Raw genomic sequence first — 21,615 nt, 5'->3', positions numbered from 1 at the left:
ACAGGGGGGGGAGAGAAACATATAAAATATATTCATTTACTGAAATAGAAAGCATGTATTTGTCTCTATGTATACAGGTCCAAGGAAACTTGACAGTGCAGATAAGAAGATTTAAAAGCTCATAACAAAAATGCCTATTCTTTGTAATACACAAAATCAAAATACCTGTTGATGCAACAATGCTGAGAGCACTTGTTCGGGATCCCTTGTATGTCCCATATAAGTAGGCTACATAGTCAGTGCTGGGCCTGAGCCCTGTGACGTCATGGGACTGTACAGTGTGGGATATGTTATATTCCTTTGGCTCCATCAGCCAATCAGAATCAATTATCTCCAGGATAAAACCATCAAATTCTCCTTCAGTGCCATTCCAGTAGATTGAAAAGCTCTCTGATGTTAAGTTTGAGATATATAGTTTGCCAAGCACTGGTTGATTCACTAGAGAAAGAAATCATTATTAGACTTTAATTTTAAAATGAAAAGAAAAAACATACTGATCGAGTTAATAAATTACTGGTAGCTGGTTGTTTTGATTTGTCGTGTAAAAACGTGTAAAGTGTTACAGGAAACTCACCACCACCAACTTGCAATTCCTGATAGTCTAAGTGACTTAAAAGATTAAATACATGCATGTTTTTAACTTAGCAGCTTTAATTTTAAACCAATTATGCTTACCTAATAAAAAAATATGATAATAAATAGATAGAAAAAATGTAATGCCAAGGGGAAAAACACAAAAGCCCTCATAGTAATAGCTGAAGAATTCTGGGCTGCAAGTTGAAATGGATGAAGTGCTGATTTTAATGTGAAAATGTGGCAGAGGAGGAAATGAAATAGGATTAAAAGTGTCTTTCATGCATGAGGAGAAAGATCTGATCATGCATTTGATGTGTTAATACTGAGGACAAGATCAACGCTGCATAATGTTGCACCAGAGCAATTCAAATCAGAACAGGACAGCTACAGAGAAAGCTTAACATATAAAACCTTTTCTTTTTTACATGAAATGAGAAATATGCATGCAAACATGCAGCAGATAAATTAGTCGTCATTCAGGTGTAAAACAAGGTGGCGATACTGTTAACCTCAGATTATATTATTAGCTTTTTACCTTGATAATGACAAGTAGATTTAATCATTTGCCACCTAGTAGTTCAAAAGGAAATGAGGATATTTACTTTGACGCTATGAATAAGAATCGACAAAACTATCTCACACAAACTCGCAGAGCTCAAATGTTGCTAAAACTCACATGTGAGCAGATCCATGAGCAAATGATCCCTCAAGGTTAATCAATTATACACTGAATGAGTGTTGATGGGATGAAATGAGATGGTCACGCTGTCATGGTGTGACAGGCGTGAGGATGAAAGTTATTGGTTTTGCTTTCGCAATCATTGCAGCACATCAGCGTCAAACCTCACCACGATGCAGGGGATGGTAGAGAAGGGGGGAGGGGGGCTTCATGCACTTTGGTAACTGGGACGAAGGGAGCAGATCGAGGGGCATTTGAGGGGCGTTTGCTTTGCTCAGTGATGCGGCACAGGTCCCCATCACCCTGCCCTCTCTCAGCTAGACAGAAACAGTGGCTGGAGGGTAAAGAATGGTTCATGGCATGTTGGTTAAGATGAAGCAGTGCCCTGGAGTCAGGGGATTGGACAGTGATGACAAAACAGAAATCAGGTTATACTGTTCTTGATTCATGCAGCGAGGTGTGGACACTCCACTGTGAGTGGGACAACAGAGGGTCTGTGTATGCTTCACAGACACCGACTGAAACAGAAAGTTAAAAATCAAAAGGAAGGAAAGAACATTAAGAGTTAGAGGACAAAAACGCTGCAACGCTGCAAGTTGCAGGTACCTGTGGTGGCGTCAGCATACACGGGTTCAAGGAAGGAGCCCTCATACATCCCAAACAGGCCAACCATGTAGCTGGTGTTGGGATTCAGCCCAGAGATGCCCAGGCTGAAAGCGTCTCCAGACAGACTGAGGTTTTGGCTCTCTTCGAAATTGTCCAAGTTTGTTACCTCTATGACAAAGCTGTCAAATTCCCCACCAGTGGGGCTCCAGGACGCAGTGAAGCCGTCCCATGTAATGTCAGAGATGGTGAGGTTCACCACCATGGGCCTCAGCTCCTCTGGTAGATAGACAGATCAGAGTTGGGTCAAATGAATGGCAAGATGGATTGTAAAAATTACTCTCATATAGCTTTTTGATTTTTCACATAATTCATCACAAAAGTACGGTGGAGTATTTGGGCCAGGGTCAGTGAAAAAAAAAACAAAAAAAACCAAACAGATTTCAGGATAAAAAATAAAAAAAAACAACTACAAAAACTACATAAAAAAAGTAGATTTGGGAGGGAAAAAAGAATACTTTAAATCCTTTTTTCAAAATTCACTATCCTGAAACTTAGAATACTACGACTTTATTCTCAAAATTGTCTTTAACTTATCTAATTAATTATTTAATTAACTTTAATTTTAACATATTCCAGCTTTTGTTCTCAAACTATAACTTTATCCTTTAAATGTTATGACTTCAATCTTGAAATAATGTCTGGTTTCTCATAAACTTACAACTTAATTCTTGAAATAATTTTTTCTTGAAATATTACGAGTTTTATCTTGAAAAAATATGACTTTAATTCTGAAATATTCAAACTTTTTCTGGAAAAATTATAACTTTAATCTTGAAATAACATGTTTTCTCAAATTATGAGGATTTGAATCCTGAAATATTACGATGTCAATCTTCTCAAATTTAATCATGAAACATTGTGATTTTAATCTTAAAATAGTACCTCTTAAATTTTTCAGTGTTGTGAATTTAATCTTGAAATTTTACAATTTTAATTTTGAAATATTATGACTTTAATCTCCAAATAACATGACCACTTTTCTCAAATTATTAAGACCTTAATCTTGAAATAATACACTGTTTTTGAGCGTACAAGACTAATATTGAAATGTTACGATTATCATCTTGAAGTAATATTTCTAGAAATATAATTTAAATGTTAAAATGTCTTTTCACAGTTTTGTGGTCCAAATACTCCACAGTAAATTAGAGTCACAGTCTGTGCTGCAATCCTGAGATATTTAGTGCTTAAAAAATAAGTGGGTGTGAAGATGATTTGTTGTGATGAATGCCTACAAAAGAAGAAATATTTGCTCCATGTACCTGTAGTAGCAAACACTTTGAGAGGTAATGATCTCTTCCCTTCCACCAGCCCTTGCAATGTAATTTCATAGTGTGTGGAGGGGGACAAACCCTCTATTTCAGCCCTCCTCACACCTCCTGGTACTCTGGTCCCATGAGTTTGTGTCACCCCTGACGGAGCACTGAGCTCCACCAAAAAGCTATCAAATGCTTTGTCAGGCGCTGACCAAGCCAGGCTCACACCGGTGGAGGTGACATTAACCGTGAGGTCCCCCAGTAAATCCAGACTCGAGGTTTCAGAGCTCACTGCACCAGTATCAGAAGTGTTTATATGATGGAAGGGATCTGGGGTTTGAACTACTTTAATATCCAGGGCAGTTGTTGGGGTAGTTGGGGCATCTTTGATGCTCAGTGAAAGGACATCTGGAGAGGTAGGCTTGGGTGCTACAGTGAATAAAAGCAGGTTAAACAGTGAATTTGTTACCGGCTCTGCTGATGACTGAAACATTACCTGTGAAGAAAAAACTGGGTTAAAATACAAGATACTGTATTCAGATCAAATCATTCTTTCCTTGATATACCTTATTCTCTTATTTTCTTGCCTTTTATCATCCCAGTTTTCCAGGACCGCGGTTCATGTCACCAAGCAACAGCTAACACATTAATGGCACTCGAGTCAGTGCCATTAATTTTTGAAGCATCCGAGTAGTCCACCAGAGTGGAAGTACACAGTTGTCTTCAAATAGATGATGAAGCCATGCACAGCCGTTTTTGTTGCTGCTGTCTTAAAGACAGATTGTTCTGAGTCACTTGTTTGACATGCCAGTGACATACGTTGTAATTTTCTACTGACTGCTGGAGAATCATTTAATTGTGTAAATAGGACTGAAGATGATGAATGATGTGGATGAAATTAGTGGAGCAGGCTTTCAGGGAGCAGAATAGTTGCATTTAAAAGCTCAAATGCAGGAAGAAATCGTGCCAGCCAGTGTACTGTAACCAGTTGTATCTGAACATATCAGTGTATCTCTGTTGATTTTAAATGTCAGTGAAAAGCTGAAGGATGAAACGTTTCTTTATGTGCTGAGAAAATTCTCTTGTTTCTTAAAAGCTAAATACATTTTTTAAAAACCCTCTTGGATCAGCTGGAGAGAAAATGGTTCCTTCATGAAACTGCTCACAACAAGGTCTGTGGATTATCTTGAGTATATGGGTTATTACTTCTGGAAAGAGACATTGATGTTGAGTTTTTCAAATGTATTTTTTTGGTGCTCTGTGCAACACAACCGAGTGAGACAGATCTACAGGTACAAACAATATATAGTGCTATAGTGCTATGCTTATACTTAAGTGAAGGAGCTAAATACTCGAATATTATGACTTTAATTTTGAAATAATATGACTGTTTTCTTAAAATATTATAAAACAATATAGACTTAAATCGAGAAACATTACAACTTTAATCTTTATATGTCACGACTGTAATCTTGAAGTGTTATGACTTTACTTCTCGAAATATTACGACTTTAATCTTGAAATAATATTACTTCAATATTTAAATGTTATGACTTTAAACTTAGAATACTACAACTTTAATTTTAAAATAATGCATTTTTTTCTCAAAATATTATTCCACCTTTTTTTCTTGGAATTTAAGGATCTGACAAATTCTCCCACCACTGGGGGGGATAGAGTTTCCACATTAAATTTCTTCTTGTCTTTGAATTTTGTGAAGCAACATTCTGCCGCGATACTGAAGCCACATGAGATGACAAATGGGATGAGATGAAAATGAGAGTTTTTTGTTTTTCTTTGTTTGGTTCTTTATGAAAACATAATCATGTCTGATGGGGTCTGTCTTCACACTGTGTCATGCCAAAAGTTATGCAGATGACGGATGCAATAAAAAAAACAAAACAAAACAAAAAAACCCATTTCTTTGCTGGGGAATCTCAGTGAGTAAAACACCAGCATGCAAGTCATATCGTTATTCTCTGATCTAACTCTATAAATCAGAACCTTTCCACTGAGGAGAGAAGCTGTTAAAAAAAAACAAAAAAAAACAACGGGATAAAGTGTCTCTAATAAACTAAAAGAGAATCTTATACCTGTGACTGCAACAGCTTCAAGTAGCGCAGATCTCTGGCTACCGGCAATTCCATAAAGTTTTATTTGATATTCTGTCGATGCATTCAGGCCCTGGATTCTAGAGCCATTGGCATCTCCAGGAAGTTGGAACTTTCTCACATCCCATAAACGCTGAGTGTCTTTACATTCTACTGCCAAACTATCATAGACACTGTGAGCGTCTAGCTTCCACGAGAGGTCAAATCCATCAGGCGCGATGCCTGAGATAGTCAGTTTCTCAAGCTCATCCTCGGGCTCCGTCCCAACTGGGAACTGGGACTCTAAGGGGTCTAAATACACAAAGCTAATGACATTGTCCTCCGAGCCTGTAGGAGTCGTTAGCTCACGGTCATCTGAGTCAGCTAAATAAAATGTGAAAGAGGCTACAAGAAAAACAAAAAGGCACAAATCAAGAAAGCATCATGTAGGTGTAAGTGCATCTCATTTTCTTGGTGTTTGTTGGCTGCAGATTTAATTCCCAAGTCATTACAGCTTCACAAGTAATTCTAAATTTAAGTTTAGTTGCATTCGTTTAAAATACACCAGCTGAATACTGATGGACTTCGTTGTAGAACACAAACAATTACTGAACTCTAAACTCCAAAATCTAAACAACTGAACAGAAAAAGGAACTGAAGAAGTTCTGAGAGACATAGCAGCATATTTTGCATGACGTGTTCATCCTCCTTTAAAGGGATGTGTTATCATTATTCTACGATCATATTGTGGTAAAATTGTCCCCCACCCACCTGTAGATGCAGATAAGGTGACAGGTGTGCTCCTCTTGAGCCCCCTCTCCGCAGCCAAAGTGATGGTGTAGGTCATTCCAGGAGTCAGGTTGGACAGGACATAGCTAGTTGCTGTGGCTGGGACCTCCACCACCTCGGCCTGGCCATCTTTGGGGACGTACACCAGCTGGTAGGCGCCAACCTTGGCCCGAGGTTTCTGCCACCTCAGGGTGAGGGAGGTCTCTGTAGATTCCAGCTCTTCAAAATTTCTGGGAGGGTCGATATCTGAAAGAAATATTAAGTGTGTAAAATTGCCTGGTGGTAAATCTCTCTTCACTTCTACTGCATGCTCAACACACATCATAAATCAATCCCTAACATTAGTTTCATTTCATCAGCCAATTTGTATCAATAAACATGGTTGTCTGTGTATTTATGAAGGGGTGTGAGGGACGACTGTTTGGACAGCTGCTCAGGCAGCGTCTCTCACCAGTTGCTGCGTTTGTAGTAGCAGGAAGGCTCTCTCTCTCATTCTTCACAGCAGTCACACCGATCCCATACTCAGTCCCTGGCTTTAGCCCTGCCACACACAGGGATAGAGGGAAAATACACCACATGATATGACTAATACAAGTTGTGTGTGGTCATACTTTAATAAATGACTGACCCTTACCAGTGATGGTAGCTTCTGTGGTGTCTCCTGGTCCTCGTGGAAACACTTCCTCACCATGAGTTGCACCAGATATGGGACTGTATTTCACCCGATAGCTGCTAACATCAGCTTGACTGTTAGTCCACTCCAGACTGATGCTGTTGTCTGTCTGGGATACAGCTTGCAGGTTCGTGGGTGCATCCAGGGCTAATAAAGTTAAATAAATTTATTAAATGTCATGTCAGGAGAATCATTTTTCTGCTCAAAAACCTTAGACTGATACAAAGACATTTAATTTATTATTTTGGCCATTATTCGGAATATGGCCGCTCCAATTTGCAGTTTGCATGCACAACAACGAGCGGAGTGGCAACAAAAAGCACAATTTAATACACTAAATTCAAAATGACACAACATGTTTGTCAGTCAAATAAAAAAAAAAAAAATAGAATTAGCACCTCATGGTCATGTGCCTTCACGAACCAGTCAAGTTGCAATTACAGTTTATATCTATATCTGTCCAGACTGATATGTAGCTATGACAGTTGACTTTGCTTTATGCTTTAAATAGGATATGGATGTTGCTGCACAGAAGCTACAAATTCGAAAACATGGATGCTTTAACCACATCTTCAACTGAGCAGAACAGAAGATCTACACAATCAGCACAGTTTCAAGGTGGACACCCGAGATTAGTGACACTAACTCAGTATCTGACCAAATGTCTCCCCTTCTGCGCCTGATGTTGAATGAAGGCCAAGTGTTTCTGCAAAACATTTTGATGTCGTAGTGATGTTGACCTGAAATGTCATCACTTCATCATTGTATTCTATTAGACATTTTTGTGATATTTTTTCATAATTAGCCTATGGATGCTTGAGTTTGTCAGCTTGTCAGGCGGGGATAAATGGTGCATTTGTTGGGACTATTTTCAGCAGTGGATTCATCCACATTTGGTGCTCTTTGTGGAAGCAGGGTGGTGTATGTGGGGTTTAGTCAAAATAAACTACAGTGTGTTTGTGGTAATAAAGGAACATGTCACCCTGTGCAACAGTGCAGCTCACTGATATGCTTTTGACAACAATGGAGCTGTAGGCCACAGAGGAGGCTTTGATTAACAGAAAATACTTGTTAGTTGATATATTTATGGTTTTGGTCTTTTCATGGGATTTGTCGACAATATGGGAAAACAGAATATGCAATACAAACATACACAAATAAATAAAATATGAATCGGCAGTTCCTGCCATTGTAGGCCTACCTGTAGTGAATGTGGAGGTGGCAGGGTCACTGGTGAGCTCTCCGCTTCTGGAGATGAGCGACACCTTGTACTCAGTGTCTGGCCTCAGACCGTCGATGCTGTACTGCTTGTCTGGGGGGGGAATCTCCACGCTGGTTTCATCCGAGGGGTCAGAGCTGGGCCCATAAATCATAGTGAGTCTGTCCATAGGAACCACGGGCTGAGACCAGCTAACCAAGGCTGAGGAGTCGGTCACGTCCTTCACCTCCGGCTGCCGAGGGCCATCTATCTCTGGGGTGATGTGAGAGAGGCAACAGTGAGGGAGGGAAAAGATGTGTGAGAAATTACTTCCTCTTCACTGTGATCTAATTATTCAGACCAAAGACCTGACTCTCTATAAAAACTAGAATCACCACGTAGCAGTTGTCTGCCTCCACAAACCAGTCAAGTTGCAGTTAAAGTTGCATCCATGTCTGACTCAATGCTTCATGTATGGATGTTGTTGCAAAGAAGCTACAAATGCTAAAACATGGACGCTTCACACACATCTTTAACCTGGCAGCACGGGAGATCTATACAGTTTGCATAGTTTCAAGGTGGACACCCATGATAAGTTTCACCTATTGTATTTGACCAAATGTCTCCCCTTCTGTTCCTGAGTTATGGCAATGAATAATGGCCAGAAAAGTGTTTATATAGGACATTATGACATCATAGTGAAGTTGACCTTTGACCTTTTAAATATTAAAGGTCAACACTTCATCATTTTATCCTATTAGACATTTGTGTGAAGTTGTCATAATTAACACATGAAATCTTGAATTACCTTTGACCACCAAAATCTAATCAGTTCATCATTGAGTCCAAATTGACATTTTTACCAAATTTGGGGAAATTCCCTCAAGGCGTTCTTGAGATATTGTGTTCACAAAAATGAAATGATAGTAAGGTCACAGTGATCTTGACCATTGACCTATAAAATCTGATCAGTTCGTTATTGAGTCCAACAGGATGTTTGCGCCATATCTGAAGAAACTCGTAATCGTACTTGTCGTCCTCCGCTTATCCGGGTCGTTGGGGCAGCAGCTTCAGCAAAGAAGCCCAGACAGTCCTCTCCCCAGCTACTTCCGTCAACTCTTCCAAGGGAACCCTGAGGCGTTCCCGGGCCAGCCGGGCGATGTAATCCCTCCAGCATGTCCTGGGGCGGCCCCGAGGTCTCCTCCCGGTTGGACATGCCTGAAACACCTCCCAAGCGAGGCGTCCGGAAGGCATCCTTACCAGATGCCTGAACCACCTCAACTGGCTCCTCTTGATGTGGAGGAGCAGCGGCTCTACTCCAAGTCCCTCCCAGATATCCGAGCTCCTCACCCTATCTCTAAGGCTGAGCCCAGCCACCCTGCAGAGGAAACTCATTTCGGCCGCTTGTACTCACAATCTCATTCTTACGGTCACTACCCAGAGCTCGTGACCATAGGTGAGGGTTGGAACGTAGATCAACCGGTAAATCGAGAGCTTCGCTTTCTGGCTAAGCTCCCTCTTCACCACAACGGACTGGTTAAGTGCCTGCATCACTGCTGGCGCCGCCCCAATCCGCCTGTCAATCTCCCGCTCCATCCTACCCTCACTCGTGAACAAGATCCCAAGATACTTAAACTCCTCCACCTGAGGCAGGACCCCCCCCTCGACCTGGAGTGGGCAATCCACCCGTTTCCATCTGAGGCCACGCGACCAGACTCGCACTCCTTCGGTACAGGGACTGGATGGCCCTTAGCAAGGGGCCACCAACCCCATACTCCCGGAGCACCCCCCACAGGATACCCCTGGGGACACGGTCGTAAGCCTTCTCCAAGTCCACAAAACACATGTGGACTGGTTGGGCGAACTCCCATGCGCCCTCCAGCACCCTGGCGAGGGTAAAGAGCTGGTCCACGGTTCCGTGTCCAGGACGAAAACCACATTGCTCCTCCTCAGTCTGAGCTTCAACTATCGACCGGACCCTCTGAGGAGTGTGTTCCCCCTGTAGTTGGAACACACCCTCTGGTCCCCTTTCTTGAAGATGGGGACCACCACCCCAGTCTGCCACTCCAGAGGCACTGCCCCCGATGTCCACGCAATGTTGCAGAGGCATGTCAACCAGGACAACCCTACAACATCCAGAGCCTTGAGATATCCAGGGCGAATCTCATCCACCCCTGGGGCTCCGCCGCGGCGGAGATGCTTCACTAACTCGGCGACTTCTGCCCCAGAAATTGGATGACCTGCCCCCAAGACCTCCGGCTCTGTTTCCTCACTGGAATACGTGTTGGTGGGATTGAGGAGCTCCTCAAAGTATTCCTTCCACCGCTTGACAATGTCCCCAGTTGACATCAGCAGGTCCCCGCCCCCACTGTAAACAGTGTGAGCAAGTTGCCGCCTTCCCCCCCTGAGGCGCCGGACGGTTTGCCAGAACCTCTCTGAAGCCGATCAATAGTCTTTCTCCACGGCCTCACTGAACTCCTCCCATGCCACAGTTTTTGCCTCCGCGACTGCCGCTGCTGCACTCCGCTTGGCCCGCCGGTACCCGTCAGCTGCTTCCGGAGACCCACAGACCAACCATGCCCTGTAGGCCTCCTTCTTCAGCCTGACGGCTCCCCTAACCTCTGGTGTCCGGTTCGGGGATTACCGCCGTGACTGGCCCCAGCGGGCTTGCGGCCACAGCTCGCAACCGCCGCCTCGACAATGGCAGAGTGGAACAAGACCCATTTGGACTCAATGTCCCCCTCTGCCCTCGGGACGTGGTCGAAGCTCTCCTGGAGGTGGGAGTTGAAGATCATCTTGACAGGTTCTTCTGCCAGGCGTTCCCAGCAGACCCTCACTGCTCGTTTGGGCCTGCCAGGTCTGCGCCACGTCCTCCCCTGCCACCTGATCCAACTCACCACCAGGTGGTGATCAGTTGACAGCTCTGCTCCTCTCTTCACCCGAGTGTCCAGAACATATGGTCGCAGGTCAAACGATACGACTACAAAGTCAATCATTGACCTGCGACCTAGGCTGTCCTGGTGCCACGTGCGCCGATGGACATCCTTATATTCGAACATGGTGTTAGTTATGGCCAAACTGCGACCCGCATAAAAGTCCAATAACTGAACACCACTCGAGTTCAGATCAGGCAGGCTGGTCCTCCCAATCATGCCCCTCCAGGTCCTGCTGTCATTGCCCACGTGAGCGTTGAAGTCCCCCAGCAGAACAATGGAGTCCCCGGTCAGGGCGCTGTCCAGCACCCGTCCCAGGGACTCCAAAAAGGGCGGGTACTCTGAACTGCTGTTCGGCGCATAAGCGCAGACAACGGTCAGGACCCGTTCCCCGACCCGAAGGCGTAGGGGAGCAACCCCTTCGTCTACTGGGGTGAACCCCAACATACAGGCAGAGAGTCTGGGGGCTATCTGAAAGCCCACCCCGGTCCTCCGCCTCTCACCCCGAGCAACTCCAGCAAAGGAGAGAGTCCAACTATGTGTCGAGGTGAGGCCGACTACATCTAGCCAGTAACGCTCAACCTCTTCCACAAGCTCCAGCTCCTTCCCCGCCAGAGAGGTGACATTCCATGTCTCAAGAGCCAACTTCCGTAGCTGAGGATCGGACCGCCAAGGCCCCCGCCTTGGTCTGCTGCCCAATCCACAATGCACCACTCCCTTCTGGATCCCTCTGTGGGTGGTGGGCCTGCAGGGGGACGAGCCCATGTAGACCCCATGGGCAAAGGCCCGGCCACCAGGCACTCGCCCACAGGCCCCAACCCCAGGCCTGGCTCCAGGGCGGGGCCCCGGTAACCTTCCAGGATGGGTACATGTTCTCCTGTTGTTTTTTCCATCATGAAGGGTCTTCTGAACCATTCTTCATCTGACCCTTCGCCCAGAATCAATCTGCCATGGGAAACCCTACTGTTGGGATTCACAGGACCACAGATGTTTTGTCATTTGGTAAGACTCTAAACTGGAGATTTAAAGGCTTTTTCCTCTGCATGCTCTTTGTCTTCAAACAAAGAGAGCTAGGTGACACCCATCTCCACAGAAGGTCTCACCTCACACCTCAGTGAGACACAAGTCTCACAACTTGATTGGACAGGACTTTTACAGTGACATGTGACTCTGTGATGTCACAGGCCTGCAAAGATCTGCTCCCTTCCAACAGATCTCTCTCTCTTGCTCCAGCTGTTCAACAGCTGCACACCTCTTTCTGGGTGGGCCTGGAACAGCACAGAGGCCCAGACCCTTGCTCCATAGCCCCAAACCACTAAAGGGAGGGCAATGGATCATAGACTCTCTTGCAAACACAAGGTTTGCAACTAGCTTTCCAGCAACAAGGAACTAAGTGAGTTAGCACCCAGTGTCTAACTCTGCTAAACCCTGAGCGACCAGCTTCCTCGGAGTTTCACCTTTGGAAAAAAGGACCCAACAAAGGACCCAGAAGAACCATCTTCCCAGCCTTCTTCTGCCGGCTAACAAAGCAGCACACCACCAAGTGACTCTTTCTCCCATCCATTCAAGGATCAGTAATGTAACAAGTGGGCATAGCTTATCACAGCTTTACAGGCTAAGCAAGACTGTTTAACTTGTTGTATGTGATTTGATGCTGTTTACTGAGTTATTGTTGTGATTGTTTGCAGTTAGGTCATTGATTAGTTGGCTTCGCCAAAGCTAAATGTTTAGTTTGCTAATACTGTTCACAACCAGATTCTTGCACACAACTAAACAACCTCTGCACTAATCCAGACCATTTGCAACACAAATCACAGTCACATAGACTCATTAACAAATAGGCTTTCAACAGAGCTACACCCAAACAGGCATCTCAGAGTTCCCGCTTCTTTTCCTTGGTCTTTGTCCTGACCACACGGTCAGACAAACACCTCCCCCAACCTAAAGCTAGCCTTGATTTGGCCATTTTGGTAGTTCTCTGTTGTCAGTCATTTTGTTTTGTAGGCCAAACGGCTCCTTCATCACCACACCCGCCTTTGTCTTTCTCTTTTCTCTCTCTCTCTCACACACACACATACACACACACACAGCAAGCTTGTATATAGTTAGTTAGAATTTGTGTGTTTTGGTTTGCTTTGCTAGTTTGTGAATAAATATAATTTTTTGCAATCATACCTGCCGTCTGTTTAATGTTGCACAAGAGTGAATGAATAGTCAACCTCTGCTGCGTCAAGAACTCCGAAATCCTTCAAGCATTACCATTAATTTTGGTTGTTGTCATCAATTTAATTATTAATCAAACTCCAAATTAATAGTTCAGCCTATTTTATGAGACTGATATCTTTAACTGGCTATCATTATATCATTTTTACGGGAATGGTGTCTTACGAGGTGATTTAATGTTAATTAAGTCACATTATTTAACATAATTATTAATTATTAATAATAATTATTAATAGCCAATAGCCAATTAAATCTCAACATTTTGGTGCCTCCGTGTGAAGCCCAAATTTATGTTCCCAACATTTTTGGTGCCTCCGTGTGAAGCCTAATGTGTTGACCCCAACACTACCAGGGGCAAAATGCCCCCAACAGCATAGCTCCTAGGGTCATTAGGGCACTCAAACTCCTCCACCACGATAAGGTGACGGTTCTCGGAAGAAACTCCTTCAAGGTATTCTTAAGATGTCTCCTTTAGGGGCGGCAGTAGCTCAGTCCATAGGGACCTGGGTTGGGAACCGGAGGGTCGCCTGTTCAAGTCCCCATCCGGACCAAAATATGGAGCGTGGACTAGCAGCTGGAGAGGTGTCAGTTCACCTCCTGGGCACTGCCAAGGTGCCCTTGTGCAAGGCACCGAATCCCCCAACCGCTCGGATAAGTATATAAAATTTTAAAAATTAAATTAAAATTTACAAGAATGGGATGGACAGCCCATCTACAGCCTCACAGAGCTCTCAGTCTTATTCCTTAAAAATTATTCATGGAATGGAAACTGAATTAAAATGAATTGAATTTCCAAGCAAGCTGTTTCTTCCTGCTTCCAGTCTTTATGCTCTGCTAAGCTTATCTGCTCCTGGCGTCATATTTAGCCCACAGATATAAGTGAACCATCAATGCAATTCTCCTTATGCAATTAGTGTATTTCCTTAAATGTTGCACTATTCCTTTAGGTTTTTAAACAGCAAAGTTATTCTCAACTATAACAATGATTTAATGTGTCTCAGTAGGAATTATTTAGTTTCTAATACAACACATAGTCTGAGTCTACATTGGTTTGGGACCAATATGTTTTTTAGCCTTTATACATAAAACAGCATGTAAGCTTCAACTTGGCTCTCTTATAAGACAAAGCAATACTTGGATCAACACAGGAAAGGCTTTTATGAAATGTAATGTGATTCCCTTTCACTCGGATGTTATGTTTACACTCTGATTATTCTCCTGTGTTTACATGTGGAGGAAACATCTCTTCTCTGTGTTTGGGAGCCGTGCTGAAAGGACCTCTGGGGGTAAAAAGGGTACGAAAGGTTTAACTTCTCTTCTATCATTCATGTCTATGAGCTGCCTCTAGTTTCAGCCTACACAAATAAATGACATCAGGAATAAAACTGCGCAATACCCAGGGAAGCCATCGACACCCACTTGTAAACTAAATGGCTTTTCCATGCACAATGAAAGTTGTTTAGCCTGGCATTCCAGATCGATTGCATAAGCAACTGGACGTTTTTCAACAACATAATGTATGGAGTAAAACTGCAATAAAAGTTTCAGTAAGCAGAGGACAAGAGTTAAGAGTAAGATTTAGTGAAAGTTAAAAAAAACTATTACATGGCCATGCTAGGATGAGATGCCATGTGTTTGAGTTATTAGTCTTTAGGTTAAAATCTGTTAGATGGAACTATGGAGAGCCAGCAGGGATTTCCTGTTATTACTCTTCTTTTCATTATGGAATTTCACTCTTTGACATTAATGTATTTTTTTACTCTGTGCTCAAGTGAAGTAAAAATACCAAATTGCTAATAGCTGCCAGACGGAGAAGAAATGACATAATCGTACCATCTGAACTCTTCTTTGGTACAAAGTGGATGATTTTAAACATCTGAATTTACTCTAAATAAATGTTTGTTTACAGCCTGAGACTTACTGGTAGTGACTTTTTTGGTTGTTTGGGGTCCTCTGGTGTTGTTCTTGATGATGTTAAGAGAGACTTCATACTCCTGTCCTGGACCAAGGCCTGACTGGAGAAACTGGTGTTGAGATGGTGGAAGGGTGCTCACGACTTTTCCATTTTCTTCTTTCTGTAAGGACACAAAACACATAATCTAATGTAGAATACCACTGTGAGAAATTCAGATTAACACACACTGACTGCAGTTGCCTTAATCACTCCACAAAGCCAAGTTTATATCCAACTGGTCAGTATTTAGATTCCTCTGGTGCCAGAATATTTTAACCAGTTCAAGCTAATTTTATTTGAACTTAAAGGGACAGTTGACCTCAAAATCAAAAATACATATTTTTCCTCTTACCCGTAGTGCTATTTATCAGTCTAGATTGTTTTGGTGTGAGTTGCCAAGTGTTGGAGATATCAGCTGTAGAGATGTCTGCCTTCTCTCCACTTTAATGGAACTAGATGGCACCCAGCTTGTGGTGCTCAAAGTGCCAAGTAAGTACATTTGAAAAACTTAACAGTAATGTCTCTTTTTCCAGAAATCATGATCCGGTTACTCAAGATAACTCTGACCTGGATGACCCAAGATCAACAGTAGGAACTTCTTTCTAACAAACTACACCCACCAGTCATATCACACCAAACTCCAAGAAAAAAACTAAATTGATAAATAGCACTTACAGGTAAGAGGGAAAATATGTATTTTTGATTTTGTGGTAAACTTTCCCTTTCAAGAAATAGTTCAACATTTTAGGAAAAACACTTATTTGCTTGCTTGTCAAGAGTTAGAGGAGAAGATCAATACCACTGACGTATCCATATGTAAATAATCATTCATTCAATCATTCAAACCAACTGCAGCATGACTACAGTGAAAAGCAGCAGCAGTGGGCTAGCCAGCAGGATACACACATGTACTCATGTACATGCAGCCGGACCGGCTTACCGAAACAAAGTACAGAGAAGCTCATTTTACAACACACACAGATGGAGCCTGACTTCATTCTCTGCTCAGGATGCCATTATTCCACTATCTTTTCATAGCAAATAGTGTTTTGCTGCTATATTAATGCGCTAAATGTCACACACAGCTCTTTCAAAGTTACATAAAAATATTGTTTTATTAGAGTAAAGGCTTGGTAATGGGAATAAAGACAGTATCTTCTCACTGTGTTGGCATATGGTTGAATTTTAGATGATCTCTCCAGCTGTGAGATGTGTAACATTTCAGTTAAAAACAGGAAAATAATTACAGTTTCATTCAGTGCTGCATACAATAAAGTGAGCACTGACATTGATCTGATCTATGTATGCAAGACACAGCTGCTGTCAGTTTACACAGCATAGGGAAATGTGAGATGCAGTAAACTAAATCACACAGCCAAATATCAAAACTAACATGATGGTCAGGAAATGACATTCATATTTAGAAATGGGTCAAAACTTTGCAGAAACTGCAAAATTTAAAAGAGGCCTCCGACTTATCAGCTGGCACAGTTATTTCTTCTGAAAGACTTACTGGCTGGGATTGGAAGCAGCAGATTTACCCGCAGTTCTATGACATCCAGACTTTCCCTCACTGAGTTTTTTTTTCCATATGTCAAAGCAATTTTAATGGTGAGCACTAAAATAAATCCATGTTTTGCTGAGACTCCCAATAAGCTGGCATAGCTTTTATCACCTCTCACTTTTTCCCCCTGTCACTTATATAATAAAATCCTGGGCGAGCCTTCAAAAGCGATGGGCAAACTGACCGTGTTGCGGAAATAGATCTCCCAGCCATCAAAGGCGATGTCCAGCTGGTCCCACACCACCTCCACTGAGGTCTCTCTCACTGATTTGAACCTTAAACCCTCTGGCTGTGGAAGCTCTGCAGGGATGGAAACAAAAATAATCACTGATAGCATGGTCACATAAACTTTTTTCTATGGGCATTCAGACTGGTGGCATGTAACTAAGTACATTCCCTCAGGTACTTCACTAAAATACAATTTTGAGGTAGTCTAGGCACTCCAAAATATAAGGCACACTATCAACGGGGAAGGAAATGTCACAAAGGCCTTTACTGTAGTGGCTAAATCATTAAAAAAAGCCAGCATGTTACGACCACTGTAGGTCTTCTCTAGGGACCTTTTTAATATTTCCATCCTCATTGATATTTTATTTTCGAGTGCCTGGATTGAATTCTGGTTCATCCTGTTTTTTTCCCCATTTTCCAAGAGCACCTGACACATTTTTACATATCTACATATGAATATACAGAGCAACTAGTCATCTCTTTTTCCTACAATTTTGAGTATCTTGGACTTCAGTATTTCAATTTTCTGCAAGGTTAAACTTCACTCCACTACATTTTGGGAAATTTTAGGGAAATACTGCATTTTTACATTTATTTGACAACTTTAGTTACAAGTTACTTTGCAGATTCAGATTAAAGTTGTAGTTGGTAACTTACATTCATATTTGCTGAAACTGTCACTACTTTCATACGTCTCTGCCTACTCTGTTGCCTTGTAGTGATTGTAATGGCCTTACTGCACATGGCCAAAAACAACCAAACAGGGCCAAGGAGTCTTGTCGAGCAGCTGTCAATCACGTCAGTCACTGCTCATGAACTGGGAATCATGAATCAGGATTGTGTCATTGCACTGCCTATATCTGACCTCAGATGTTCTCAGAAATATTTTAGTGCACTGTTTAGCTGTAGAATGAGAAATTTGTGATCTGACTGCCGTTTTGGAAAGAGTTGACCAAAGTAACAAGCACGGCTCTCCGTCCAGGGCAAACTTTCTCATTTTACAGCAAAACAGTGCACTAAAATATAAAAACATTTAAGGCAAGAAATAGGCAATGCAGTAACACAATCTTGATTCATATTTGATCAGCGCTGCCCAGTTTGACGGCAGTTCATTAGAGACTCCTCCACTGTGATTGGTTGTTTTCTGTGTGTGCTGCAGATTGACTGATTCTAGCGAATGCCATTAGAAGTGGTAGGAAAAAGAAGGACACGATTTTTTTATAAGCCTTTTTTGCACAAAAATTGCACTATAGGGCCACTACGAAGTCCCCCCGTATGCCGTGTTTGCATTTTTACACACAGCCAAATGATGTCGCCATTATTTCACTCCACTGTGCGATTTTAGACAGCTGCCAGCATCACTGAAGAAAAAAAGGGACATGAAAGGTGTCACATGTAAAACAACAGCGTCAGCCTTTAACGTTACATATAATATACACGTCAGCAGCACTTTCTAAACAATACCAATGGCAATAACAATCATTTACTGTCTCAGTTACACGGTGGTTGATCTTGTCCTCTACTCAGAAGGTAAGGAGCACCTGGACCTCATTGTTTTCCCAATTTGCAGACATTTTCAGACGCTGTACTTCTTATTTGAATTAGCTGCTAACTGCTATCAGCTACTTTATAAATCTCTGTGTGATGAGTGACACACATAACACATTGTCAAAACGTCACACCAGTCCTGTCCATGGTGCCATCCTGGCCACTGTCCCTTTTACATGAAGATTGTTTTGGCACTGTTATTACCTCCTCTGTTGGCTTAAAGGTGGGACAACTCTGTCCCCTTGTTCTGTGATTGTGCCTTTTATACAGGATGTCGAGGTGGAAAAATAGCGTGAATTTCCTACCTTAAACAGGCCATGTGAAGGGAGCAACAGACTATCGGTCAAATGTATTTCATTAAGAATATAGTGACAATAATGACAAGATTATGTTCAGAGAAGTTACCAACTTTAGCTTCAATAATACAAAAACAATGCGCAAATAAATGATGACGAAAACCAAGCAGTATAAAAAGTAGTTGAAATGAGCTCTACCTTGATAAGCTGCAAAATTAAAGTGATAAACACATTAAAGCATCAATAATTATAATCCAATAATATAATGAACACTGTAAGAAAATGGGCCATTCTGCATAATGAATACTTTTGCATTCGGTACATTTTAGTTTATCTGGAAGCCAATACTTTTGTCTTTTTACTTGTAAAAGAGTATTTTCACACTGGTATTGTTACATTTACTCAAGTAAAAGTTTTGAGCACTTTTTCCATCACTGGGTATTCACAACAAAATAGCAAGCAGATGACTCTATTGTACCTGTAGCCACCCTCGCGCTGACAGGGACACTCCTCTTGTTGCTCAGAACAGCGTAGACATTGATGAAGTACTCGATGCCAGGCTCAAGCTCTTTGACGGTAGCTGAAGTTTTGTCTCCTGTCACTGTGAACTCCATTTGAAGACCACCTGGTTTGGTGGGTACGTACGTCACAAGGTACTCTGTCACCAACATCTCATTGTTCCAGCTCAGGTCCACCGTGTCACCAGTGACTTCGCCAACGGTAAGGTCCTTTGGAGGAGACACTGGGGAAAAAACGGATGCAAAAAAGCAGTTCTGAGGATGCTGTCTTAAAGAGTTTCTCATTCCCTCAATCACAGAGAATCCACCACACAGACAGAGCTAATGCAAACTCCAGAGCCACATCTGGCTGTGGTGTGAAGAAGTGCCAAAAAAAAGTGCAAACACAGTGCAGACAATGGCAACACACAAACCTAAAACCTCTTTTATATTCACTGAAATAGTTTCTTTCAAGATGGTGGTGAGTGAATTTTGAGAATAGGAGGAAATGACATCATCCTGGATTTGATTTCACAGTACAGCTAGTTAACACATGGAAAATTTCAGGATGTGTGAACTGCCAAATCCTTCTTTTGTGTGTTTCTACCCTGAACTGAGCAGCTACTTACCTTCTGAGCAGTCTTCTCCAATGTATCCCTCATCACAGACGCACTGACCGTTCACACAGCGGCCTTTCTCTCGGCAGTTGTTGAGGCAGCTTAGCTCTGCACAGCTTTCCCCTTCATATCCACTCTCACATGAGCACCTTCCATTGATGCAGCGCCCCCTGTTGTTGCAGTTACCTGGACAGGTGTGCACAGAGCAGTCATCTCCTGAGTAGCCTTCCTGACAGATGCACTTGCCGTTGACACAGTAACCACGGGCCAAGCAATCATTTGGACACGCTTTCTGACTGCAGTCCTCCCCAGAGAAGCCTTCGTCACAAACACACTGCCCATCAATGCACCGGCCACGGTTTCTGCAGTTGTTGGGGCAGCTCAGTTGGGCGCAGTCCTCACCGGTGAAGCCTGCATGACACACACAACGTCCCTCAATGCACTCGCCGCGGCCGTAGCAGTTTGAGGGGCAGGTCCTGATGCTACAGTCCTCACCAACAAAGCCTTCCTCACACACACACTGGCCATTAACACAGCGCCCTCTGTGCTGGCAGCTGTTTGGGCAGGATAGCTCAGAGCAATCATCTCCTTGGAAACCAACATCGCAGTCACACTGTCCATTTATGCACTGGCCTCTGTTGTTACAGTTGTTCAGACAAGCTAACTGGCTGCAGTCTGCGCCTTGGTAGCCTGGATCGCAGATACACATCCCATTGAAGCACGTCCCTCTGCCGTTACAGTCGTTGAGGCAGGTGAGCCGTGAGCAGTCTTCTCCACTGAAGCCGGCGGCGCAGACACACTTGCCATCCACACAGAAACCATTACCATGGCAGTTGTTGGTGCAGGTGCGTTGTCCACAGTCCTCTCCGGTGTAGCCCTCATCGCAATAGCAGGTGCCATTCACGCAGCGTCCACGGTCGTAGCAGTCTTTGGGGCAGATGAGTTCAGAGCAGTCTGAGCCAGTCCAGGGTTCATCACACACACAGTCTCCGTCATCACAGTGACCGCGGCCTTGGCAGTTGTTGAGGCACTTGGTTTGAGAGCAGTCTTCGCCGAAGAAGCCATCTGAGCAGATGCAAACACCACCCACACACTGGCCGTACGCTCCGCAGTCCACAGGGCAGACCTTGAGTGTGCAGTCTTCACCGGTGAAGCCTTTGAAGCACACACACTTTCCGTCAACGCAGCGGCCCCGGTTCTGGCACTTATTGGGACACTCGGGTTCAGAGCAGTTGGGTCCCTTCCAGCCAGGCTCGCACACGCAGCCACAAGTTTCAGTGCTGTAGTTTCCATGACCATTGCAGTAAGGTTTGGTTCCCACCGCACCTTTAATAAGAAAGTAAAGACACTGTTTTACCAATTTAATTAGAAAGTTTTGTTGAATATGATCTCTGTGGTATCAAATTATTTTTGTAATACAGTAATGTCAGTTTTTGTTTTTTTCAAATACATCATCTTGAAAATTTCCGCCACTAAAGCAACAGATTATTCGTGGTATTGGGAGTTAACAGAGAAAATTGATATTACTTTCAAGTCTTGAGAGTGATTTCGAAATAAGCGAAAAAGCTTATTCCCCTTAATGTCAGTCTCTTCCTTTGAAGGTCCAGTGTGTAAGATTTAGGGGGATTTAGAGGAATCTAGCAGTGAGGATTACAGATTGCGACTAGAATTCCTTCAGCGTTCATTGTTTAGGAGGTTTTCACCAGGACCTGAAGTATCCACAGAGGTCTCTTCCTCTCTAAAACAAATGCACCCAGTGATTAAAACCCATAAAACACTTAACAGAGGCAGTTTCACACTGTAAATCAGCGTTTCTCCTTTCCTGTTT

General features: G+C 43.0%; 1 protein-coding gene across 4 annotated transcripts in view; it reads right to left on the bottom strand.

Annotated features, from left to right (window-relative positions):
- Positions 1 to 21,615, bottom strand: part of tnca (tenascin Ca) — a 48,240-nt gene that overhangs the window by 13,218 nt on the left and 13,407 nt on the right. The window contains exons 3-13 of one of the 4 annotated variants that reach the window (XM_049604186.1): positions 19,800 to 21,113; positions 19,152 to 19,415; positions 16,786 to 16,901; positions 15,005 to 15,158; positions 7,931 to 8,200; positions 6,691 to 6,876; positions 6,508 to 6,597; positions 6,039 to 6,302; positions 5,271 to 5,672; positions 3,184 to 3,606; positions 1,862 to 2,137 (exon numbers count right to left, since the gene is read on the bottom strand). In XM_049604186.1, the coding sequence (XP_049460143.1) occupies positions 1,862 to 2,137; positions 3,184 to 3,606; positions 5,271 to 5,672; positions 6,039 to 6,302; positions 6,508 to 6,597; positions 6,691 to 6,876; positions 7,931 to 8,200; positions 15,005 to 15,158; positions 16,786 to 16,901; positions 19,152 to 19,415; positions 19,800 to 21,113 (3,759 nt within the window). Of the gene's footprint in view, positions 1 to 165; positions 439 to 1,861; positions 2,138 to 3,183; positions 3,607 to 5,270; positions 5,673 to 6,038; positions 6,303 to 6,507; positions 6,598 to 6,690; positions 6,877 to 7,930; positions 8,201 to 15,004; positions 15,159 to 16,785; positions 16,902 to 19,151; positions 19,416 to 19,799; positions 21,114 to 21,615 lie in introns of all 4 variants that reach the window. The other 3 variants (XM_049604190.1, XM_049604187.1, XM_049604188.1) reach the window with 3 other exon arrangements.

The sequence above is a fragment of the Epinephelus fuscoguttatus genome, linkage group LG18, assembly GCF_011397635.1.
Source record: "Epinephelus fuscoguttatus linkage group LG18, E.fuscoguttatus.final_Chr_v1".
NCBI classification, from domain to species: domain Eukaryota; kingdom Metazoa; phylum Chordata; class Actinopteri; order Perciformes; family Serranidae; genus Epinephelus; species Epinephelus fuscoguttatus.
This window is presented reverse-complemented; position numbering and strand designations above follow the sequence as displayed.